Genomic DNA, 25,835 nt, shown 5'->3' with positions numbered 1-25,835 from the left:
ACCACAGGATTAGGGAGCAGCCCCTTTGCTGTCTCAGGCCAGTGTCTGGGGAGCAGTGCTGGTGAGCAAGGGGCCACGCCTGGCCTCACTGTGCTCACAGGAAGCCCTGGGCTGAGGTCAACTCCTGCCTTTGTCCTCTGTGCTGCTGGGGCGGAAGGCCAGCCTTGACTGGAGGCCTCTGTGGGAGGCACAGCACGGGAGGGCCACAGCTGATGCAGGCCACCCGCGGGTCTGCAGGCGGCTTGGGACCTAGCCTGCCATTCCCTTTCCCCTGCCCCACCCCAACCTCAACCCCACTTCACCCCTTCCCACCAAACCCTCAGTGTTTCCATGATTCTGAAAACCACCCAACCTCTGGCCTGGATCTTTCTGAAGGAAAACGTGCCAGAAGTGGCTGATCTCCACGTGGCCACTGTGCAGTTCCGCCTCCTCCCACGTCCCTCCCACCAACGTCCCCCCCCCCCGCCGTTCTCTCTGTGCTCTCCAACTGATCCTCCACTCTGGGTCCCCCTCACCCCCAGGCACACTAGCTGGTTCCTGGCATCTTGTGGCTTCCAGGTCAGGTACCGCGGGGCAGGAGGGGCGCTACTGCTTTTTGGGACAGCATTGCTGTGACACGGCCCGTGGCCTGGCCGGAGATGGAAGGGAGGCCAGCCGGGGGGCGGGGGGGGGGGACGACTCAGCAGAGGCCTGGGTTGGGGTCTGGCCCTGTGCTGCTCCAGCCTAGCCAGCAAAGGCCAGAAAGGGTTCTAAGGCTACTGCCCTGAAGCCTGGAAGCTTGGAGCGGCCTGAGACCCTGTGGCCTCTGTGCCCCACCCTCCTCCTCTCCCCAAGGCAGGAAAGTCCAAGGCTCACAGGTCAACAGCCATTATTGAGACACGTGGCCTTGTGGTTAAAGGCAGTGCCCAACACTGAGCCAGCCCCTCTAGCCAGCTGATTCTGGCCCTTGCCCTCAAAGCGGGCCTTCTGCCACCAGAGGGGACAAAGCCCAGCCTGGGATCTGCACACACGGCCGGCTCGAATCTTGAGAACCTCTGGATGCCAGGGTTGAGTTCAGGCACCTGCGCCGCCCTTCTGCCCGTGGCACAGGTGCGAACTGACCACAGGTGCTTGTATTTCCCAGCAGGCCCAGCCACGGGACACCTGAGCAGTAAGGTGACTTGCTCCCACGTGCGCACCAGGAGAGCCGGGGGTCCCGGTCAGGGCAGGCCAAGGCCACCTATGGTCCTGCGAGGCTGATGCTCTAGGGCTGGCCTGGGAGGAGGGATAGGGAGGCTGGGGGAGAGCTCAGCCGCTTCTCCCCTTCCTCCCAGTCCTCTTCAAATGGCTGGGGGCACCCAGTGTCCCAGCACCCAGGGCTGTCCATGTCCTCCTGCACGTCTGCAGTGCTCAGGGGGGCTCCTGGCAAAGCGTTCCCCCACCTTCACCGACACCCAGACAAGACCATGTGGAATGGGAGGGGGGAGCAGGGGTGGAGAGAGGAGTGTGCGCCCGAGCCTGGCCCATGCCCCCAACCCCAACAGGCCTGGCTGGAGCTGTGGGGAGGACTTCGAAGCCTCTGGGGGTCCCCTTGGGCCAGCCCTCCGATTGACCGGGAGCAGGTCCTATCTGTAGGCTCAAGCCCGATCCCTCACCCAAGCCTCCGCTCTACCCTTCAGGACAGGTGGTGACACCCAGTTCTACACCCCTTCCGGGGAGAACAGGTGCTGAGCCCCAGGCCTACCGGTGCCAATGGCAAGGCTGACGGGGGCACCTGGGATGGGATTCAACGTGGCGGCTGCCAGGGCAAGACCCCTCTGCCTCATGCATCCCAACGGCACACTTGGTGTCCTCAGACTCTAGAAGCCTGGCCTGCCTCTCCAAGCATCTCTGTGTTGGTTACAAAGAACTAAATAAAGTTGCCGGCCAATCCAAGTTTTTAAACAAGTCTGTTTATTGAAAGGATCTGAAAATATTGTAATAAGGCTTTCGACGACATCTAACAAATTTTCAAGATATTGACAATATGAAACATTAAGAATTTACTTCAAAAAATCCAAAGTTTTCTAGATCATTCCAAATCATGCTGCCTTTGGACTTGGTTAATACTTGCTTTTTTTTTTTTTTCTAAACCAGTGACCCAAATCCCAAATGCCACTGTCTTTTGGACCTAAAGCTGGGAGTTTTGGTTTGGGCCCCTCTCAGCCCGAGGGAGGCTGGGCAGCAGCCCTCTAACCGCGTCCTGCCCCTGCTGGATGGCGATGCGGGCCCCCTCCCTTTCCTACCCCAGGCCGTCAGCCAAGAACCACCCTGAGGGCCAGAAGCCCCGAAGCATGGATGTGGGAGGCCACGCTCAGGCCACAGAGCCTGCTCTACGGAGGCCCCTGGCTGAGTGTGGCTGCCCGTGCGGGCCCCCAGCCTTTCTATCAGCCCAAGAATGAGGCACGTGACCCTCCACAAGACAAAGCACAGGACCGTCCCTCCCTGTCACCCCAGAAGCAGGTCCAAGAAAAAGGGCAGTTTCTGTCCCTTCTATCCTTGCCAATAGATAAAAACTGCAGCTCCAAGGAAACCAGTTACTCAGAAACAGATGCCCGCGTGTAGGACGTCTGTCAGGCAGCAATCACCAGGGGCCAAAGCCACATGCACTGAGCCACGGCTCCCGCCAGACCACATGGTCTCTGGGTCCCACGTGGCACGCACATGTGCCCAGGCCCCGCGCAGCCAGCGGGCAGTGGAGGGACCATGGAATGACGGGGGCTTCCTCGCGAGCCCAAGACCCACAGGGAGAAGCAAGAGCAGAACCGACACAAAACGTCCCCAACCACCCCTGTCCTCACTAAGCAATGCGTCCCCATCTTCTAGCTGCAGTCACAAGTACCACGGCTACTAACCGAGAAGCACCCTCTCCCCCGGGGCGTCACCCCCACGGTGAGCGCCGAACAGAGTGGTCCCAGCACACGGTGCCACAAAACACGTGTAAACAGCGGAGCAAGGCTCCATTTCACAACAGTACAAATCCCGCTCCCTCCGTCACCGCCAAGTGTGTACAATCAAATCTGTACATAAGCAGTTCAAAAAGCTTAAAATGATCTCTACAAAGTGTACACAGGACTTCAAACACCTTCCAGGGTGCAAAGGGGCCGCCCCTGCTTGGTGAGGAATGTGCATGGGTCTGACCTCCCACCGGGCCACGGCTGGGCTCGCACACCACAGCAGTGGGGGAGGGGAGGGCCTGGAGACCAAGGCAGGAAGGTGTGCCCAGAGGAGGTGCGGGTGCCGGGCAGGAGGGAGCCAGTCACATACCCAACTGCTCTCTGCAGAAGCGCCCCTTCAGGGGAAAAGGTGCAGGGTTTAAGGGGAAAATCGTGGTAGCTAAAGGAAGATTTTTGGCTACAAGACATTTATTCTCGACGTGGAAAGACAGATCAGGCCGTTCTGATCCCCTCTGAATTTCAACAGACTGACTGAAGCACGAGTTTTCTGACGAGGAACCACGGAAGAGCACATCCCGCTCTGGCGTCCCCGCCCCGGGACCAGGCTCTGAGGGAAAGCACGGGCGCACCGCCTGGTGTGGACTTCCGAGCCCCCCCAGCACTCGCTTTTCTTGTTTAGAAATGCAAAAAGAAGTCAGATTTAAAATGTTAAAAATGGCTGATCTGGTCGACAAAAGGCTACAAAAGAAAGTGCTGTGACTTCTGATGCCTGCTCGGGGCTCACAGCGCAGGTGCTCAGGTCAGCCTGCTCCCGGAGGGCAAGTGGGAACGAGGCGGCGGAGCAGCTTCGGGTCTCTGGGGTCCCTAGTGTAGACGGCAGGAGCTCAGGCCTAGCCCTCCCCCTCCTCCCCCTCCCCCTGCTCCTCCTCCTCTTCCTCCGTGAAGTGCGCCTGCTTCTTCCGCACGTTCCAGTGGAGACACTGCGCCAGGCTCTCGAACCAGTCGCTCACGGGGTCTCGGACGCAGATGGAGGGGAGCGGGTAGCAAGAGGTAGTGATGCTGATGCTGAGGCAACGGGAGACACAGCACAGGTGAGCCCTTCCCCAGGGGCCATGCCCGCCCCGGCCCAGCTGGGGTCCACCTCGGCTCTGCTCGTGCCACTGGCTGCACAGCCAGGGCCTGCGGCACCCTGAGGGCAGGCGCAGCTGGCGGGGCAGCAGGGCAGCCGGAGTGAGGGGCTGTGGGTCTGCTGCCCCCAAGGTCAGCACAGAACATGGGTCAGCACGCTTCAACCTGCGTGGGAGACCAGCTGCCCGACAGGCCCGCGTCTCCCCCCGCAGCTCTCAGGGCCAGGGCTCTGTCTGTGGGGCCCACACAAGCCAACCTCAACAAGGGTATGAAAGCGGCAGGTAGGGCCCGTGTCCGCCCCTCATTCCTACTCCTCGCTCCAGCCCCAAGGCTCACACACCTGTCCCCATGGCGGATCTCCTGTCTCTTTCGTCCATCGAAGGACACCCATGCAGTGTTCCTTGCTTCCGGTGACAGCATGATCTGGAGGCGGGCAAGCAGGACAGATGTGGGCTCGTGAGTGCAGCTGAGCACCTTGGACCCCTGCCCTGGGAGGGCAGCACTGGGCAGGAGGGCTCGTGAAGGTATCCCGATAGCCCACTCTCCACCAAGGGCAGTTCCAGGCCGTGAAGGTCTCATACTTTTGTCTCGCCGACACCGATCCCGGGAACAAGACGGGCAGCCATCGAGCCCAGTTGCCAACCACCCACCCAGGGCCAGGGACACCATCCAGGGGTCTGGCTCTAGTCCTCTCTCGCTGTGACCTGCAGATGTGGCCCTGCCTACCGGGGCTCACAGCCAGGGCCACGCGGGCCCAGGGTGGACCAAGGTGGGGAGTGCGAGGCGGGCAAAGAACAGAGGCGGAGGAGCTGTGACAGGCGCCAGGTATGCCGGGACCACGTGCCGCCCACCTGCCCCCATCCAGTGGGGACCAGCCCCTCCCCCCAAGGGCCCACAGCCCTTCTCAGTGCTGCACCTGGCCAGACAGACAAGGTAGACAGTGAAGCCCCTTCCAGCACCCAGCAAGGTGGGCCCACAACCCAGCGGGTGCTGGGGTCACGGCCGGGGGCAAAGGGGGTGGTCAGCGTGGCAGGTCCCAGGCACCCGCTTAAACCGTACAGGGAAGAGGGTGGACTGACCTTCAGCTCGACCCCCGCGGGGACCACGATAGGCCGGAATGACAGCGAGTGGGGGCAGATGGGTGTGATCATGACGGCTGGCACGTTGGGGTGGATCATGGAGGCCCCGGCAGCGGCCGCGTACGCTGTGCTGCCCGTCGGGGTGGAGACGATCACCCCTGGTGGACAGGCCGCAGGGTCACTCTCTGTGGGCTCCTGTTCCCGCCCCCCCCCCCCACCGCCGTGGGACCCCAGGTGGCTACCTACCGTCACCCTGCACCGTGGTGATGAGGTGCCCGTCCAGGTAGACATCCACGTTGGACAGGTATGAGGAGGGGCCTCTGTCAATCACCACCTCGTTCAGGACCTGGGGGAACAAAGTCACTGCACACAGGCAGGGGCCGTCCTGGGTGGTCGGCCCCATAGGCACCTGCACTGTTCCTGGGCTCTGTGGGAGGTCCGGAGGTCAGGGGACCCCACCGGGCCCAGACCTGAGTCCCACCACCCTGTGCCCCTTCCTGAGGCCGTAGCACAGGCAAGGCAGGGCCTGGAGCCGGGGCAGGGCCCGTGTCCACAGACCTGGTACTGCATGACCTGCTTCCCGACCTCCGCGTCCAGGTCCGCAGGCAGCACGCCGTTCTCGCTGATCCCGTTGGGCACTGCCATCTTCTTCCCTCTGAGTTCCTTCACGACCCTGACCTTCAGCCGGCTCCGAAGAACGATGGCCGCGTTCCCTGGGGGCCAGCAGGGTCACGGCCAGGGAGGTTGGTGGGGAATGGGCAGTGGCAGCCCGCAGGAGGCAAAGACACCCCTGCCCGACCGGAGACCACCCTTCTTCTCCCAAACTGAGGGCAGCACCCAAGCCTTCTGTAAATGCCAATCCCCGGCTGCCAACCAGCACACACGGCCGCTTCAGCCAGTGACCCCCTCCAACTTCTCAGTGTGAGGAAGACAGTACTGGGACTGTTTGAAAATCTTAAGTCTCTGAATCTTCCAACACTTAAATATTGCTCTACACATCATTAAAATCCCAAGACCAGGTGAGCTGACAATCCCATGTTTGAGCTCCTTGTGAGTTCCAGAACATTCTGACTTACCCTGTATCACCTGAGCAACTTGGGACTGAAAGTTCTCAAAGTTGAAGGGGGTCAGGAAGCCCAGGGAGCCCAGGTGGAAGGCCATGACCGGAGGCACGCTGCCCTGTGAGCCGATGAGGCAGGCCAGTCAGCTGGCCAATCCACTCAAGAGCCACCCCACTTGTCCCCGGCACCGACGGCCCCGCCCCCCCGCCTGACCGTTCCCGGGAATGGACAGGCACAGGCGTGCACGGCCAGTGGCGGGGTGTGGAAGGCGGCCAGCAGGCTGGTTCCAAGCACAGGAGGGGGTGAGCCAGCACACAGGGAGGCCGGAGGAGCTGACGCAGAGCTGATGAGAAGCCAGTGCAAGCGGACCGACCAGCTGGCCGTGGAGGACAGAGAGAGCTGGTCAGGCAAGGACACAAGCCACCAAGCCAGAGCCTCCCCCTGCAGAGTGAAGACGGACTCTGGGCAACCCCAGTGGGCTTCCAGGCAGACTCCCATCCTCCGGCGCCTCCACAGGCCTCCCGGGTACCCTGGAGGGTCAGCCTGGGGCCACCGCCATCATCCTGCCGTGGGCCCCGTCCCCTAGGCCACGAGGTGCTGCTTCTTCTCGTGGGTGCCACGTGTCTGTGGGCCGGCAGCAGCCCCCCCAGGCCCGTTTCTCCACCATCGCCCCCGTCTTCCCAGCCAGTCCTGCTGCCCGGCCCGGGCTCCACTGTGAGCAGCGCTCCCGGTGAGGACGGAGGCCCAGGCAGGGGGATGAGTCACTTGGCATTATTTGCTGACCTGCTTTACAGCCAAACAACCAAACTAAAAGTTCCGTGTCAGAGTAAGAAGAGCGTAGAACCCGGCACCCCCGAGGCATCAAGTCACGAGGTACAAGAAGGGGCGGAAAGCCTCCCTGGGAAACCACCTCCTCACGCAGGGCCGAGGCTGGAACCCCGCACGCCGCACCTGGAACAGCGAGGACGCGTAGAGTAGGGTCCCATCCCCTCCCAGGCAGATGATGAAATCGATCTGATTGGAAATATCATCGTAATCTAGAAAACACAACCGACACAGGACAAGCGGTCTCGGTGGCCCGTGACGCCACAGGGCGCTGTGCCCACGGTGAGGCAGGAGCGCGAGAAGCTTCTGCCAGGTCTGGGGCAGGGGTGCGAACACCTTCGGAAGTGGCAGAGCCGAAGGCCAACGCACCTTCTCTGAAGGTGCAGAACTTCTTCTTGACCGGTCCGAAGTTGTCGTCGGTCACTATGGCGGGGTCCTCCAGCACTTTCTTCTCCACATACACGATCATGTTGTTCTCCTGAAAGGGGGACAACGGCACGTCAGCCCCACCACCAAGACCCGGTTTGGATCAGGCTGGTCTTCCGGGAAGCCTCCTCTTGAGCCTCTGGACTTTACAACGAGGAGGAAATGCATTCCTCAGGCCCGGAGGGCAGACTGCTTTCAACCTGCTCATGCAGGTCCTTCTGGAGGCCTGTGACCCTCCGCTACTGAAGTCACCTGCTTGAATGGGGCGGCTGCTGCTTTTTTTTTTTTTAATTTTACTTATTTATGTGACAGAGACACACAGCGAGAGGGAACATAAGCAAGGGGAGTGGGAGAGGGAGAAGCAGGCTTCCCGCTGAGCAGGGAGCCCGATGCGGGGGCTTGATCCCAGGACCCTGGGGTCATGGAATCATGATCCCAGATGCCCCTGAAATGGGCTTCCTGACTTGGTCAGCTCTGGGATCCCAAAGCCAGAACCTGGCTAGGCGGCCAGCTCCATGCCCACCCCTGCCCCGTGGCCCAGGAGAACACAGAGCCCGCCGAGCTCCAGGGCAGTCTGGCTGGCGCAGATGCGGTGGTGGTGCCGGGGGCGGGGAGTCTGGGTTGCCGCCCCCCAACCAGGCTCACTCGCCTCCATCAGGTACACACACAGCTCCTTGAAGGGCTGCAGCAGACTGGCGTCCCGGATCTTCTTGACGACGAGAACACTCTTCGGGGACTTGTTCCACGTCAGCCGCTGGCTGGCAGGGTCCTGGATGTGCCTGCGAGGGGAGAGGAGTGTCGGCACTGGGAGGACAGACACACCACATCCTCGGAGGCCTTTCTCCCAGGCCTTAGACCGTGTGCGAGTCCCACGAAAAACCTCCAAAACCCATGACCCAAACCACCAACACAGAGGCGTGGTGTCTATGTTCTCCGTTAGTGAGCATCACTCACCCTTGCCAAGCATTTCCGCACGGGGAGGGGCCGCTCACCACACCCTCTGTGAGCTTCATTGTCTGCCCAGGTCGCGTGCTGGCTCACAAGTGCAGTACAGCGGCTTCGGTCACAGCGGTTCAGCCCCACTTTGCTAACAACGGAAGTGCAGGGCACACCAGTCCCCCAAAACTCTCCCAACCGAGCATCTGCGCTATAAACGTAATTTCTGCAAACTCAAAACTGAAAGCGAAACAATCCTAACGTTGACTTCTGAAAGGCGCTACGGCAGGAAAACTCCCTAAATTAAAAACCAAGCGCGTCTTACTGAGTCTTCTTACCGTTTACACGACCCTCTTGGCCAATCACCTATTTGAAACAGAAAGTCCTGAGATCACCTTTAACAGAAAAGAGGCCGGACGCCAGGCGCAGTGCACGTCACTGAGCTCGCTGGCCGCGCTTGGCTGTTCAGGGCCGGGTGCGGGACACGTCCCAGCCGCGCGGGAGTCTGAGCCGGCTGCGAACCGGCTTGGCCCGGGGCTGAGCTGGGCTGCGGAACCGGCTTGGCCCGGGGGAGGAGCTACCCGGGCTTCGGCCGTGGAGGGTGTGCGCCCCCAACGTCATCCCTGTGCTTGGCCGTGGGCCTCAGGAGCAGTGTGGGCGGAGCAGGACCTTTGCCTGGGTCGAAGCCCCTTTGTGCTGACCCCGGCGTGCAGGGCCCGTGGCCCCGCTGGCCCTGAGACTGTGCCCAGGCAAAACCACCACAGTGTGTCCTGCACAGGCCTGGGTGTCAACTGTGATCAGCCTCCCGCTGGGTCACGACAGGGCGGGGATGTGACCCTTCCCCGGCATCCAGGCTGTGGATGCCAGCCGGGAGAGGGAGGACGCCTGGGAGCTAACAGCTGACCGACGGGAACCACTGCCAAAGGCAACGACACGCCGGCAACTCCACATGTTTCAGCATGAAAGAAAACACACACGTGTTCCCGGCGAAATTTCAGACAGAAATTAGGACGTAAAGTCCTCTGTGATCTCGATCCTATCTTACTTCCGAGCATTAGAGAAGTTAGGGCACTCAGCCTCAGCCAGGTGCAGCGCTGGAGGGGCAGGTCCAAGGTGGAGAAGAGGAGCCCCGTCACCCAGAGACAGCGGCAGCCCCGACAGAAGGGTCGGGCACCGGGGCCGGAAAGGGCAGACGAGGCTGTTCCTTCCTCAGCTCCAACCTGTGGCCCCAGGGACCCTCCGGGGCATCTGCCGTTCTGCTTGGAGCACCCGCCGCAACCAGCCCGTCTAACCACCTGAGGCTCACGAGGCCGCCGCCCCCGCCCCCCACACAGCGACCGTGGCGCGGCTGGAAGTACAGGATGGCTAATCAAGGCTGGACAGTGAGGCCACCTGTGGTGGCACTTAGGCCGAGTAGAGTGACAAGGAGAGAACAGGTCTGCCAGGACCGGGAAGTGCTGGGTGGGCCCTTGGGCAGCTGGTGAAAGGCCAAGGGAGGGCCGGGCTGGGCCAGAGCAAACAGGAAGGCAGGGGGCACGGGGATGGCGCGGCTCGGCACAGCAGCAGGCTGCTGGGGCTCCGGGTCTGGGGGCGCCGGGGGCGGCCAGGTTACCCATGTGGCTGCCGTGCGGGGCGGGCTGCAGGGTACTAGAGGGGCCGCGTCCGGACAGGACCTGCCCAGAGCCGTGCAGGAACCAGCAGCCGTAGACAGCACCTGGATCTGGCAGACACTAAGACTTCATTCCTGCGCCGGTAAGAGGTGGGGCAGCCTGTCACTGGTTCCTGGTCACAGGACCTACCAGTTGACACGGCCCTGCCTGGGGAGCCTGGAGGCGGAGCAGCACTGCACCAGCCGCCTGGAACCGGTTCAGCCCGTGACCCAAGGCCGGGGGTCCCCACGGCTGGGGTTGCCTCCCGGAGCGCAAGGACCCCAGACAAGTCAGTCAAGGAGGCACACCTGAGCCCGCGGCTCTCACCCCTGTGCAAAATGTGGGATCCCCAGAGCTTGCCCCGAAGGAGAGGAGCCTGTGAGGGCCCCTCCAAAGGCCTAGACCGCAGGGGCTGGGGAGCTGGCACAGGTGCCAGGCGCAAGGCTCAGGGTGGGATGGCATTCGGACTGATTAACAGAAAGCACCAACGCCAGTAAGTGACGTCAGCGCGTTTTCCTCAGACACCAAGCACAGCCAGACCACACAGCGGCCTTTATGGAGGTCCCTGCCTTCTGCAGCCGTGTGACTCTTCGCACGCGAGAAGCTGGACAGTCACTGAGTCCAGAGAAATGACCCTGATTGCTTCATTTTTAGTTTCTCATCCAGGCACTGCAGGGCCCCCGAAGACGCCCTGGTGGCCTGGGAGCACTTGTAACAGCCACACCTGCAAGGAGGCACTTCTCTCAAAAGTAAACACAGAAACCCCAAATAGCCGACTGACGTCTGTTTTAAGAATAATGAAAGGAGGGGAGCCCGGGGGGCTCAGTGGGTGAAGCCCCTGCCTTCGGCTCAGGTCATGATCTCAGGGTCCTGGGATCGAGCCCGCATCAGGGGGCTCTGCTCAGCGGGGAGCCTGCTTCCTCCTCTCCTGCTCCCACCACCTCGTGCTCTCCCTCTCTCAAAAAAAAAATCAAATCAAATCAAACCAGCGGAGAAGCATGTCTGACCCTACTCCTGTGTGAAATACATTGTTTCCTCCTACGCTTCTCACTGTCAAAACGAAACAGTAACTCCGAAGACGGTAGCTAAAGCCCGTCCAGCTGCAGGACCGGCCCGACCCCCACCCGCCGGCGGGAAGGCAGAGAGGCCCGTGCTGGCTGGAGCCGGCGGATGCCCTGTGGCTTCCCTGACTAGAAAAGTGCACTTCTCATCCGGAGTCAGAACCTTCCCGGGTGCCGTGACCCCACAACAGCACGGACCCCAAGGAGCCCCCGCCCCCGCACTCACATGATGGTCTGGGGGTTCTGCAGCACACAGGCCTTTGGTCCAAACGTGGTCACCGGGCACGGCCCATGCAGAGAGCGAGTCCTCCTGTGGGGAGGGGACACAGCCAGTGAGCAGACCTAATGGACTGTTACACCCTAGAAAGGCTTTTAATCATAATGACTTTACGCCCATCACCTGCCCAGCACCCAGTGGCCGCCCCAGGAGATCCCGCCCTGGAGCGCCAAGTGCCGTTTGTGTAGCATTTGTGTAGCATAACAGGAGAGCGGCTCAGAGCAAGGCCCCCAAACCAGGGCAGGTGCCCAGGCCCCACCCCGGAAGACTCCCTCGGGGGAGAGGCCTGGAACTCGGAATCCGAGCAGTCCCTCTGACCAAGTCTGTCTGGTGACCCGTCCTCCGGCCTATACTTGGGAATCAAAACCTGAGAGACCAACCCTTAGTGACCTAGATGCAAATTCTAACAAAAGTGCTCACGCTGAGTTGCTCGGTCACTAAAAGCGATACTACCTGAAAGGCCCGACTTCTCCAATAACTGAAATGTGACTCAGCCATAATCCAATGACCAAACGAAGCGGCTGTGGCCAGCTCACGTCACGGGGACACCACCACCTGGCTGGCCTGTCCCCCTCCCTGCTCGAGAGGGCTCAACGCCCACCCTGGCACAGGCTGAAGGGAGCGACAGGGACATCCCCGCAGCGACAGGGTAATGGAACGTGTTCAACCCCAATGGCCTCGCCGTCCCCTTCTGCACCCAAAGATGGCTGAAGGGTGCAGACTTCATCTTCAACTGTCTCGTAGGGTCACCGCGTGGGGCCCGCTGCTGTGCCTTCAGGGGCCACCCACACGCCTCGGACACCCGAAGTCGGGGCGGGCGCTGGCCGAGAGGGGAAGGAAGGAACCCCGTCCCCAGCGGATGCCCCTGGGCAGCCGCACCAGCCGGGCACCGGCGCCACTCTGGGACACGCGCCCTGTCAGTCCGCGCGACTGCACAGATGAGGGTGGCGGGGGGGAGGGCGAGGGGGCGCGCTTCGTACCTGAACTCTTTGGTGCTCGCCAGGGCGGGCGAGGCAGACAGGCTGCGGGACTTGGCCCGGCCCCGGATGGGGTGGCTGGGGCCCCAGTCCTCGTCCCCATGGCACGCGGAGCAGCGGTATGAGGCCGGGTCTGCGCTCAACGCCTTACTCATGTTGACTTTCTCGTGTTCTGTGTCCATAGCCGGTAAACAAGGACTCCGATCAGAAAAACACTGACGCCTTAATTTAGTAAAACAAATAAAGTCAGTAAACATGCAGGCAGAAAACACTATGTACACATAGATGCACCTGTTCCACCAGGAGACAAGAACGGCTGAAGTCCCATCTGCCGAAGGACTTGAGAACAGTCTCTTTCTATCCCAAAGATGGTTAAGAGCTCAGGAACCTACCTGTGTTTCCAGTGAGTTCCCAAGACCTAAGGGTTGCAGGGTAAGAAAGAGCTAGCGGGCAGCTGTGGTACTTCTCGCACAGACAAGGCCCAGCGCCGGCGAGAGGAGCAGTCACCAGCGGGGACAGCGCACACCACTGCGGGACAAAGCCCCGCCGGGCTGTGCAGCGTTAAAGGCCCCTCGGGGCCGCAGAGCTCAACGGTTCTCTCAGTAAGACATTCAAGCGGATACACACGGGACTCCAGGCCCTGGGAACGAGCCGATTAAACATCTGCCAAAACTGACCTCTTTTAGCCTCAAAGAAAACATCAATTTCCAAACACCAGTAAGGCAGAGAACCTTACCATCCAACCACAGTACAATAAAATCAGGAAAAAACCAAAAAGTAGAAACAATCCTGCAACCGCCCGGAACCGCCTCAACTTTGTCCCGCACTCCTTGGGGCTCAAACCAACACTGCGACGCATCAAAACCACCAGAACAGGATGAGCGCAAACCCAAGTCTATGCCGCCCCGCTCAGGTGTGCTGGAGTTTTCAAGAATGAAGAGTAATGAGCCGAGATTCTTACAAAGATGGAAAAGGAATAAAATAAGTGTAAGAAAGGCAGAGGCGGCGACAAAGAGAGGCGGAACTCAGTACACTGAACAATGGAAGAAGAAGGGCAGGGTTTGACGAAACCCAGGGTAGATCAAGGGACCAAACGGGGAATTCTCCAAGGACAGGAAGGGCCACCACAGGGTCACGGTGAGCATCCTGCAGCCATGGAGCCACCCGGACCTGCCCAAGGGGGAGAGCAGGCGGCGCAGGCTTTTCACGGGCGTGAGAAGGTGGCACCCGGGGACCAGCAGGGTAACCAGCCACACAGCCCCCCCTGCAGGGACAAGCAAAGCAAACGAGGGCCACCAGCACACTGGAGCGCACAGTAAAACCCCCTGTGCTCAAGCAGGGGCTGAGGACGTGTCAGAGGACGACGGCCCCGCAGGAGGTGAACGCGGAGCTGGGGCGGGGAGGGGGGGAGGAGAAGGGACCCTCAGAGACCACAGACAAGCCCGGGCCTCTGCGGCAGGAGAAAGGCGGTGGCGCCCTTGCACCCCTACCCTGGCCGCACCTTACAGCTAGCGGACGGGCTTCAGGAAATCGTTCCCACACTCAGCCCAGACTGAAGGCATCAGTAGTTTTAGGAGCTCCCAGCTGGGGGCGACTGCAGGGCTCAGAGGGTGAAGCCATCGCCTTCGGCTCAGGTCATGATGCACAGGGTCCTCGGATCGAGCCCCACGTTGGAGCCCCACGTTCCCCAGCGAGATGTCCAGCTGCTTGCTCAGCGGGAAGTCTGCCTCTCCCTCTCCCCGCTTGTGTTCTGTCTCACTCGCTCTCAAATAAATAAAATCTTTAAACAAACAAAAAAAGCTTCCCAGGTGATTCTAAATTTTAGCTAGAGCGGACAACACGGCCCTAGTGGGTCAGGACCCTCACACCTCGAGGAACACGGACGTTTCAACCAAGCACGAAAAAATCATTACTAAAACCCCAAACCTACAAGAACATGTCTGGGGCGCCTGGGTGGCTCAGTAGGTTAAAGCCTCTGCCTTCAGCTCAGGTCATGATCTCAGGGTCCTGGGATCGAGCCCCGCATTGGACTCTCTGCTCAGCGGGGAGCCTGCTTCCTCCTCTCTCTCTGCCTGCTTCTCTGCCTACTTGTGATCTCTCTCTCTCTCTCTGTCAAATAAATAAATAAAATCTTAAAAAAAAAAAAAAAGACAAACTGATTCTAGAACTCACATGGAAATGTGGACGCCCTCGGCCTAGGGTAGCTTAAAAAAACCGAAGAAGAACAAAGGAAGACTAACATTTCCTGACTTCACGATCTACAGTCAAGCTACCGTGCCCAGACAGCGCGGTGCCAACACACACACGCAGACCAAGGAAACAGAACAAAGTCCAAAGTGACGCCCTCACACAGGTACAACCAACAGATTTTCTTTTTAAATTAAATTAATTTGTAATTAAATGATGCCTACACCCCATGTGGGGTTCAAATCCACAAGCCTGAGATCGGGAGTCACATGCTTTTCCAACCGAGCCGGCCAGGCGCCCCTCGATCAGTGGATCTTCAGCAGACGCGCCAAGGGGAGTCGACGGACAGAGCACCATCTTTTCCTCAAGCAATGCTACAAAAACTTGATAGCCGCGTCTAAAAGAATGAAGTCAAACTCTTCACCCCACCCACAGGCATTACACACGACATTTTCTACAAATTGAGGGTCTGTGGCTGTCCTGCGCCAACGCACCGACCAGCGCCATTTTCCCACCAGCATCGCTCATTCACTTTGTGTCTCTGTGTCACACTGCGGTAATTCTTGCAATATTTCCAAGCTTTTCCCTATTACATGTGTTACGGTGGTCTGTGATCAGTGGTAACTGTTCTGGGGCACCACTCCCTTGCGCCCATTTAAGACAGCAAACTCAGGGTAAGTGTTGCGTGTGTTTTGACTACTGCACAGACCACTGGTCCGTCCCTTCCCCTTCCTCAGGCCTCCCTATTCCCTCAGACAGAACACTACTGAAACCGGGCCGGTCGACACCCTTACAACGGCCTCTAAGTGCTCAAGTGGAGGAGAGTGGCCCACCTCTCACATCACCGACCTTTTTCTCAAAAGTAGGCTCTATGCCCAACTTGGGGCCTGAACTCATGACCGTGAGATCGAGAGTCGCACAGTTTATTGACCGAACCAGCCGGCCAGGCCCCCTGCACGTCTCTCACTTTAAATCAAGGCTAGACATGACGCAGGGCCGTGAGGAAGGCTGAAAACCGAGATGGGCCAAAAGCTAGCCTCGTGCCCCAGTGGGCCGAGCTGTGAGTTCAAAGGAGAAACTCCTGAAGGGTCACTCCAGTGAACACACAAAGGCCAGAAAGGAAACAGCCTTATTGCTGATCGAACCAGCCACCGTCTATCGCCTCTCGGCCTTTTGGCTAAGATCAAGTGAAACCAGCCACAGTCGAATGCAAAGGAAAGCCCTGACTCTCCTCGACTCTGTAAAGGCTGAGAGAGGGGGGAAGCTGCAGGAGGGGAGCGGGAAGCCAGCAGATGTGGTTTGGACAGACGGAAGCCGTCTGTCCCGCGAAGGCACACGCAGAGAAGCACCTGCCGATGCACAAGCAGTATCAAGTTCTCCAGAAGGCCCAGCGGAGATCACCAGGGAAGGTGGCTCGCTTAACAGATTTTCAACGGAGACAAAGGCGCCTGACTGTGGGAGAAGATGCCACCTAGGGCTGTCTTAGCCAGAGAGCAGAAGTCATTGCCTGACTTCAAAGCTTCAAAGGACAAGCTGACTCTCGTCAGGGCTAACGTAGCTGGTGACTTTAGGTTGAAGCCGATGCTCACTGACCACTGAGAAAATCCAGGTATCCTTAAGAATTATGCTAAGAAAGGCGCCTGGGGGGCTCAGTGGGTTAAAGCCTCTGCCTTCAGCTCAGGTCATGGTCTCAGGGTCCTGGGATCGAGCCCCGCATCGGGCTCTCTGCTCAGTGGGGAGCCTGCTTCCCCCTCTCTCTCTGCCTGACTCTCTGCCTACTTGTGATCTGTCAAATAAATAAAATCAAATCTTAAAAAAAAAAAAGAATTAGGCTAAGAGTACCAGCCTGAACTCTAGAAATGGAGCAACAAAGCCAGGATGTCTGCTTACAACGTGGTTGACTAAATTTTTAAACAATGATTATTAATTTGAGGGAGCGAGCAAGCAAGCGTGCGTGCTAGAGTGTGTGGGGTGGGGCAGAAGAGAGGAGAGAGAATCTCAGGCAGACTGAGCAGGGAGCCCAATGCAGGACTCCATCCCATGACCCTGAGATCAGGACCTGAGCTGAAACCAAGAGCTGGACGCTTAACCGATGGAGACACCCAGGCGCCCTGGGTGATGGAGTATTTTAAGCCCATGGCTGACTGTTCAGAAAAAATTCTTCAGGGGCGCCTGGGTGGCTCATTCATTTAAGTGTCTGCCTTCGGCTCAGGTCATGATCCCAGCGTCCTGGGATCGAGCCCCGCGTCGGCAGGAAGCCTGCTTCTCCCTCTCCCACTCCCCCTGCTTGTGTTCCCTCTCCCACTGTCTTCTCTGTCAAATAAATAAATAAAATCTTAAAAAAAAAACTAAAAAAAAAAAAAGATTCTTTCAAAATATTACTACTCATTGACAGTGTACCTACTCCCTCAGGAGCTCTGGTGGAGAAGTGCAAGAGACAAACGTCGTCTCCACGCAGCCAACACAACGTCCATCGTGCAGCCCGCGGGTCAAGGAGTGACCTCAACTCCCAAGTTACTATTTAAGAAACGCACTTCAGTAGGCGACAGCTGTCCTAGCTACGAATCCCTCTGATGCACGTGGGCAAAGTCAATGGAAAGCCTGGGAAGGATTCACCATCTAGATGCCACGAAGAACATTCATGATTCACGGGAAGAGGACAAAACGCCAACAAGCACAGGAGTCTGGAAGAAGCAGATTCCCTCCCTCGCGGACGGCGCTGAGCGGTCAGGACTTCGGGGGAGGAAGTCCCGGCAGACGGCGGCCGCGGGAGAGCTAGAGTGGGACGTGGAGCCTGAGCCGCGGCGGAACGGCGGCAGGCCCGTGGTGACCTGACCGGCGAGGGGCTGCTCCCACGGACCGCAGAGAAAGCGGCATCTTGAGGGGGAGTCGACGGTGCGGACGCCGCGAAGGCTGTCGGAGCAACAGCGGCCGACGGAGCTCATCACGTGCGCGGAGCGGATAAAGCAGCGGCAGGGGAGAGAGGACGACTCCAGGGCGGAAGACGTCGTCCTGCGGGTACAATGCGACCAAACTGCATCGCCTGCCGCACAGACATCGTTTGTGAAAGAGTTAATGGGGCGAAGTTCATTAGTGTCTTATTTTAGGAAATGACCGCAGCCACCGCAGCCTCCAGCAACCACTACCTGATCAGTCGGCAGCCCTCCCTGCTGCTCACACGAGGCTGGCACTTTTTAGCACTAAAGTTTGTTTGTTTGTTTGTTTATTAATGTGGTCCCCTGCTGGGCTCACGACCTGAGCTGACAGCAACAGCTGGACACTTGGGGGTACCTGGTGGTCCCGCTAGTTAAGCATCCCGCTCTTGGTTTTGGCTCGGGTCATCTCATGGTTGTGAGGCTGAGCCCTGCCTCGGGTTCCACGCTCAGCAGGATGTCTGCTAAGTCTCCCTGGCCCTCACCCCTCGCTCCAAAATAAATGATATTTAGGGGCACCTGGGGGGCTCAGTGGGTGAAGCATCTGCCTTCGGCTCAGGTCATGATCCCAGGGTCCAGGGATGGAGCCCCGCACTGGGCTCTCTGCTCAGCGGGGAGCCTGCTTCTCCCCCTCCCACTGCCCCTCCTCCCCGTTCATGCGCTCTCTCTTGCTGACAAATAAATAGAATCTTTAAAAACTATAAAATAAAAAAATCTCTAAGCAAACAACGAAAACACATGAAAGAGTAACGTAAGGGAGCAGTGATCACCGTAAAGACAAGGAATGAGTGTGAGGGGTAAGGACGGTGTGTGTGTGTGTGCACACGCAGGGGTTTTTCCTGAGGAAATGACACCTGAGTAAAGATGAATGGAGGCTTGTTTCCAGCTCTGGGGTATCACAAGTAGGGTCACATACATGTCTTTGTGTGGACACAAGATTTTATCTCTCTTGGCTACACGCAGGATGGGAACAGCGGAGCCAGCGCAGACAAGATTTTTGTTCCCAGCAGGGCTGTGGGAGGCCTCCGGTTCCTCCCTGGCCTCATCAACGCTTGCTGTTGTCAGTTTTCTTACGTGTTTAGCTGTTCCAGTTTGCTGTTAAGTGGGATCTTTTTTTTTTTTAAGACTATTTATTTATTTGACAGACAGAGATCACAAGCAGGCAGAGAGGCAGGCAGAGAGAGAGAGGGAAGCAGGCTCCCCGCTGAGCAGAGAGCCCGATGTGGGGCTCGATCCCAGGACCCTGGAATCATGACCTGAGCCGAAGGCAGAGGCTTTAACCCATTGAGCCACTCAGGCGCCCCGCAATCAAGTATTTTTAAATTAAGATATGTACATTGTTTTAGACACTGGATACTTCAGAGACTACAGTATAGTCTGAGCATAAGTTTTATACGCACTGGGAAGCCAAAAAAATTCATTTGACTTGCTTTATTGCAATATTTGCTTTCCTGTGGTCTGGAGCCAAGCCTGCAATATCCCTGATGAAAGCCTGTGCAAAGATTAGGGCAAAGCGGGTTAGACACACAAGTGGGTTTTCTGGAAAACGCACTGGAGAACATCTTAGTGGCCGTGGGTTTGGCAAAAAAGTTTCCTAAATAGGACATAAAGATCACAGAGTATTAAAGAGAAAAATGGGGGCGCCTGGGTGGCTCAGTCAGTTAAGCATCTACCTTTGGCTCAGGTTGGGATCCAGCCGTGCATTGGTCTCTGTGCTCAGCAGGGAGCCTGCTTCTCCCTCTCCCTCTACCTGCCTCTCTTTCCCCTGCTTATGCGCTCTCGGCTCTGTCAACTAAATAAATAAAATCTTTAAAAAAGTATTTATGTATTAGAGTGCACGTGAGAGAGAGGGAGAGCACTGAAGGAGAAGGAGAGAGAGAAGAAGACTCCCTGCTGAGCTGAGAGCCCAATGCGGAGCTCTGTCCCAGGACCCCGGGATCACGACCCAAGCTGAAGACAGATGCTTAGCTGACTGAGCCACCAATGTGCCCCATAAATAAAATCTTAAAAAAAAGAAAAAAAATTTTTTTTTTTTAAAGATTATTTACTTATTTATTTGACACAGAGAGAGATCACAAGTAGGTAGAGAGGCAGGCAGAGAGAGAGGAGGAAGCAGGCTCCCTGCGGAGCAGAGAGCCCGATGCGGGGCTCGATCCCAGGACCCTGAGATCATGACCTGAGCCGAAGGCAGCGGCTTAATCCACTGAGCCACCCAGGCGCCCCAAGAAAAAAAATTTTTGACGAATTCATTATAATTTATTTTTTTTAAAGATTTTATTTATTTATTTGACAGAGAGAAGATCACAAGTAGGCAGAGAGGCAGGCAGAGAGAGAGGAGGAAGCAGGCCCCCCCGCGGAGCAGAGAGCCCGATGCGGGGCTCGATCCCAGGACCCTGAGATCATGACCCCAGCCGAAGGCAGCGGCTTAACCCACTGAGCCACCCAGGCGCCCCAAGAAAAAAAATTTTTGACGAATTCATTACAATTTAAATCTTTTACCCTTCGTAAAACAAGTATTAAGAAAATGAAAATATAAGCTACAGACAAAAAGTATTTGCTAAACATACGTGTTACAAAACGTAATGTTACGAAGGACTTATATCCAGAATGCATAAAGAGTTCTGAAATCTTAGTAAGAAAACAACCAATCAGAAATGGGCAAAAGATCCCCACTTCGGGCAGATTCCCCAACGAAGATATATCGACCACAGAGAAGCGCATGAAAAGATCCCAACAGCATCGGTCGTCAGGGAAACACAAATGTGAACCACAATAGGAGAGACCACTTGAGGGGCAACTCGGTGGCTCAGTGGGTTAAGCCTCTGCCTTCGGCTCAGGTCATGATCTCAGGGTCCTGGGATCGAGCCCCGCATCGGGCTCCCTGCTCAGCGGGGAGCCTGCTTCTCCCTCTCTCTCTGCCTGCCTTCCTGCCTATTTGTGATCTCTCTCTGTTAAGTGAATAAATAAAATCTTAAAAAAAAAAAAAAAAGGCTTGCACCCTCCACTGACTGGGCTGGCTGGATGCCCCTCATGTGTGGCGTCTCCTTCCCCTTCTGAGAATGGAAGCTCCAGAAATTCTGGGTTACTGAGGCTCTCCCCGCCTGCAAGGAGCCTCACCGAATTCACACGGTTATTACCAGCCAAGACAAGGAGAGGACAAGCAGGCAGCTGTATGTTTAAGGTCAGAGCTCTGGGGACAGGCTGGTCTGGGCACAGAGATCCGGGCTCTATCAGCACGTGGTGAGTGCTTACAGCCTGGAACTAGCTGGACTAGAACTAGAACAAAATGGACTCCCTAGGGGGGTGGGCAGGAGACCCAAGGACTGAATCTGGGGCAGGCCCCCATGTAGGAGCCACATGGAAGGGTCAGGAGAGAAGTCTGGGAGGAAACCGGCAGCGCGAGGTGGAGAACGCAAGAGCAGCGAGCATTTCGGGAGGCACAACGGGGGCAGTACCCAGTGCCAGGAGGGGAGGACAGAAAGGCCGTGCGGGGCCCAAAAAAGTGCCAGGACAAACTGGCAAGAGATTCAAGATGGCAGAGTTTTGTTCAATACATTGTTTGTTCAAAACAATGGTGTGCGTGTTTCCCTCCTTCCTGCGCTAAGAATTGCGCAAAGGCTGCGGAGTCAGTAACTTAACGGAGCATCTTCTCTGCGCCCAGCACTGCCCCAAGGGCTTCTCTTTCATAATTTACTTAGTCCCCACAAGGACCAGGGGCACTTGGGAGGCTCAGCCAGTTAAGCGGCTGCCTTCGCCTCAGGTCATGACCCCAGGGTCCTGGGATCGGGTCCCAGATCGGGCTCCCTGCTGAGGAGGGAATCTGCTTCTCCCTCTGCCTCTGCTCTCCCTGCTTGCGTGCACATGCTCTCCCTCTCTGTCTCATTCTCTCTCTGACAAATAAATAGCTTTTGAAAAATAAATATATGTTTAAACAAAATAATAGCGTCATAATGCTGAATGGTTACAGACGGTGACCGCACTGATGTCGGTGAACACCGAGGGACCTATAGGAACCGCTGAGTCGACGCTGTACGCCCGCTATGATGCGAGGAAAACCCTCTAAGGGTCTGATGTACAAGAGAAAGCATCTTAGAGTTACGGCGACAGGACTGTACGTCAACTTCGCTCAAACCCGAAGTCTGATTTACGGCCCCCACACCTGCCGAAGGAGCAGCCTAGGGAAAACCAGCTGTCCTCGAGCTGACCGGCAGCATTCCCGCTCCCCGCCTTCCTTCCCCACAAACTTGTGACTCCTGCCTACGGGCTCGTCTATCATCTTTTGAGCTTTTAAAGATGTAAAAAGCATATTATGCTGCAAAAATCATTCATCTCCTGGAGCACCTTCTTCCCTGTGAAGATGCGTTTCCAGGGCAACCATCCTAACTTGAGCTCAAATAAAACTTTTTTACTTCTAGAGATTCTTTTTTTTTTTAAGATTTATTTATTTGAGAAAGAGAGCATGCACGTGCGGGAGTGCAGGGCGGGAGGGTCAGAGGGAGAATCTCAAACAGACGCCCCGGTGAGGGCAGAGCCTGACCTGGAACTTGACCTCACAGCCCTGAGTTCGTGACCTTAGGCGAAATCAAGAGTCACTGACTGGGCCATCCAGGCGCTTCTACTTTGACTCGAAAAGGTTTGTTCACTTTGTGTTGACAACTCCACATGAATTAAAACAAGCAAACACACTACCATTCTTTGCCAACAGAAGCTCAGCAAAGTAGGGGCAGCTTTAGCTCTGCGCCGGGGCTGAGAGGCCTCGCGGCAGCCTCACCTGCCGCCCTGAGAGGTGAGGCCAACCACATCCTCTCCGGACCCGCAGCTCCAGCCAAGGCCACTGAAGCGCCTCGCTGTGCCTGGGACTCAGAGCTACTTACTGCCAAGAAAGGACAAAAGAGGCCCGTCGCTCAAAGGAGCCTGCTAGGTGAGTTGTAACAGTGCAACCTTTAAAAGGAAATAACCAGCACGGTCGGAACCAAAGATGTCTGAGAAAGAAAGGGCAGGCTGACCAGGGACACAGAGGCTAGCTATGACCCGAACACCGTGAACGCGGGGAGGTGCGTGACTGCCACCTCAATGCGGGGAGCGCAGCCAGGGTTGTGCCGTTCTCCGGCAGGCGCACTGCCGTCCGTCTAAGAACCGGAGGAGAAGCAGAAGCAGGGCTGCCTGCAGGAATAGGGACCCTCATCCAAGACCAGGACGGCCGGCGAGCAGCAGAAATACATCCAGGTCCGGTGCCCACCCTGCCAGGTCCCGACTGAGCGCTCACCTCGTGGCACCTGACACGCGCTCAAATGAGACGCACGGGCGTGTCTAGGACACGGAGGCCCAGGGTCACACAGCTAGGACGGGGCAGAGCTGACATCTGGGCCAGTGCTCCTAAGCCCCTGTTCAAGGCCACGGCACACAGATGAGAGCTCCCAACGAGCAGCGCGTGGTGTGTTAAGCCGCATTTCAACCAGGCCCAGATCACCTTCCACCAGCTCCTCGCCGCGCAGGGAGAAGTGCTGAGTACAAACCGGTCTGCGGCAGAGCTCGCAGGCGACGCCGTCTCAGCCTCCAGGCACAGCTTAACAACTGGACTGTGCCGCGCCTGGGACAACGCTCTGTGCCGGACAAGCGTGGTCTGCTCGGGCTCACGCAGTGATGTGTGGCAGTTATTCATCATAAAGCTGGGGAAAGAAAACGGACCTCAAGCTGAACTTCACACTGCCAACAAACATTAACGAAACAGAAATCAAAATGGGTTATGTCAAGTGTAAAACACAACCTGTAAAACCTTTATTAGAAAACGTAGCAGCAGGCTGCCCAGCTGGTTCTGCTGCTGGGGCTGCGGTCTTGGGGGTGTAAGTTCAAGCCCCACACTGGGTGGCGAGGTGAACTGAAAAATAAAATCTCGGGGGCGCCTGGGGGGCTCAGTGGGTTAAGCCGCTGCCTTCGGCTCGGGTCATGGTCTCAGGGTCCTGGGATTGAGCCCCGCGTCAGGCTCTCTGCTCGGCGGGGAGCCTGCTTCCCTCTCTCCCTCTCTGCCTGCCTCTCTGCCTACTTGTGATCTCTCTCTGTCAAATAAATAAAATCTTAAAATAAATAAATAAACCTATCAAAACTACAAAAGGCAAATATATTTAAAAACCTTCTATCACCCATTATCTAGAAGCTGTCAATCTTTACTCACAAAAACTAATGTGATGACAAGGTTGTTCCAGTACGTTAACTGTTTGAAAAGGATGAGACTCGAATTCCATCCAAATTCACGCACATTCCTAACAGCATGAATCTCATTTTAATTTTTTAAGTCTCTTTTTTAGGGGTGCCTGGGTGGCTCAATCAGTTGGGCATCTCACTCTGGGTTTCAGCTCAGGTCATGATCTCACCGTTGTAGATCGAGTCCCCCGTCGGGCTCTGAATTCGGCGCAGAGTCTGCTTCAGAGTCTCTCTCCCTCTCCCTCCCGTTCTCTCTCTTTTTTTTAGTATATGTGCTGCTGAAGCGAGCACTCCCTCCCGTTCTCTAATAAATAAACAAAATCTTAAAAAAAAAGTTTCATTGCACTCAATACGGGGCTCGAACTCATAACCCTGAGGTCAAGAGCAGTGCACCGCACCGCACGGAAGGAGCTAGCCAGGTGCCACAGCACTTATCTACTTTTATTTTATTTTTTTAAAGATTTTATTTATTTGTTTGACAGACAGAGATCACAAGTAGGCAGAGGCAGGCAGAGAGAGAGGAGGAAGCAGGCTCCCCGCAGAGCAGAGAGCCCGATGCGGGGCTCGATCCCAGGACCCTGGGATCGTGAGGGGAGCGGAAGGCAGAGGCTTCATCCGCTGAGGCCCCCAGGCGCCCCACAAATCTAATTTTAAAAAACAACCCTAGCACTGGGAAATTTTATTAGGAGAAAAGTGCCGGGCAGCAACGTTTCCCAGAACTCATACACGGTGGGCAGGGACAGGCCGAGATGGCGGTGAGAAACCCAGGACAGGAGTCGGACACACACCCACAGACCCACGGCCGACGGCGACATGCGCCGGGGGCTCTCAGCGTGCACTGGTTAAAAACACCGAGTGAAAAAGGAAAGCGTATCTGGTGACAGAAACAGAAGTGTTGACCCTCACTAGTGGACGCGGGGCGGACCCCCGCCGAAGATCGCCCTCCCCTCCGCCCCTCCTGCCATCGGCGCCGTCAACTGGGCGTCCGCACCGGCAGTGTGTGCGCCAAGGAAGACCTTTCGGACGGTTCTCTGGCACCCGAGCGCGGCGCCGGACCCGCAACCCCAGGAGCGGGGCAGGTGGACACGGGAAGGGGCTGTTACAGACGCGCGGCCGCGCTCTCCGGGCGGGCGAGGAGGCGCGGGGTCCGCCGGCCCCGAGGGAAGCGAGGCGCGCAGACACGCATCCGCGTCCGAGGGGCCCCGGGGCCGCTTCTCCAGCCGCTGCGGCGCAGGACACTGAGGAGCCGGCGGTCGCGCCTCCAGCGGAACAGCGACGGGCCGGGCCGCCGAACCCTGGACGCAAAGGGGCCTCGTGTCCTCCCCAGGGGTGCAGCGCGCCGCGGGGACGCTGCCTCCGCGAAGAGCCCAGCGCGGCGAGGACCCCCTCCGGCGGCACCACCGAGCGCCCGCGGCCGCGGCCCTGCCCAGGCGCCGGCGGCGGGGCCAAAGGTCACTGCGAGGGCGCGGCAGGGCGGCGGGGACGGCCTCGGGGAGCGCGTCCGCGGACGGGCAGCAGCCGCCCTCCTAGGCCCGGGGCGCGTCCCAGGCGAGCGAGCAGGTCCGCGGTGCGGGGAGCAGGGACCTGCCACTCAGAACCGCGGCCCCGGGCATCCGTCCGCTCGCGCCGGGCCCTGCGGCCGCCCCAGCCACCGCGGGCGCCGCGACCCCACCTGCCCCGACGGCCCGACCCGGAGGCGGCCGCGACGGCGGCCGTCGCGCCCCAGGCCCACACCCGGGCGGCGGGCAGGCCCATCCCCCCGCCCCCGGCCCCCGCGCCCCCAGGCCCCCGGGCCGCCGCGCGACCACGGACGGCGGCGACCGCGGGCGGAGGGCCGGGCCGGACGGCCGCGCGCACTCACCGTTCGCGGCCCTGGGCGCCTGCGGGGCCGTCCCCTCTCCGGACCGAGCCCGCGGGCCACGCCGCCCCGCCGCCGCTCACCGCCGCTAGCCGGGCCCCGACGCCGCGGCCGCCCCCCGCCCCATGGCCGCCCCCCGCCCCACGGCCGCAGGGACCGCGGCGCCGGCCCGCCGAGCAGCAATGCAGCCAGTGCGCACGCGCGCCCGCCCACGCAAGCGCCCCGCCCCGCGTGCACGCCCCGCCCCACGCATGCGTCTCGCCTTGCCCCGCGTGCACGCCCCGCCCCCGCGCATGCGCCCCGCCCTCGCACGTGGGTCAGC

General features: G+C 58.2%; 1 protein-coding gene across 1 annotated transcript; it reads right to left on the bottom strand.

Annotated features, from left to right (window-relative positions):
• Window positions 1-1,911: 1,911 nt before the first annotated feature.
• NADK (NAD kinase) lies at window positions 1,912-25,691 on the bottom strand. The gene is made up of 12 exons (XM_046010701.1): window positions 25,517-25,691; window positions 12,338-12,556; window positions 11,307-11,390; window positions 8,084-8,213; window positions 7,378-7,486; window positions 7,135-7,220; window positions 6,199-6,301; window positions 5,681-5,835; window positions 5,369-5,468; window positions 5,123-5,280; window positions 4,384-4,466; window positions 1,912-3,980 (listed from the first exon to the last, which is right to left on the bottom strand). Exons 2-12 carry the CDS (start codon window positions 12,514-12,516, stop codon window positions 3,806-3,808), a joined length of 1,362 nt encoding a protein of 453 aa, XP_045866657.1. The 5' UTR covers window positions 12,517-12,556; window positions 25,517-25,691; the 3' UTR covers window positions 1,912-3,805.
• Between the last annotated feature and the right edge of the window lie 144 nt (window positions 25,692-25,835).

This window comes from Meles meles, chromosome 1 (genome assembly GCF_922984935.1).
Source record: "Meles meles chromosome 1, mMelMel3.1 paternal haplotype, whole genome shotgun sequence".
In the NCBI taxonomy this organism is placed as follows: domain Eukaryota; kingdom Metazoa; phylum Chordata; class Mammalia; order Carnivora; family Mustelidae; genus Meles; species Meles meles.
The sequence above is the reverse complement of the archived record's forward strand: the minus strand, read 5'-3'. Positions and strand labels throughout refer to the sequence as shown.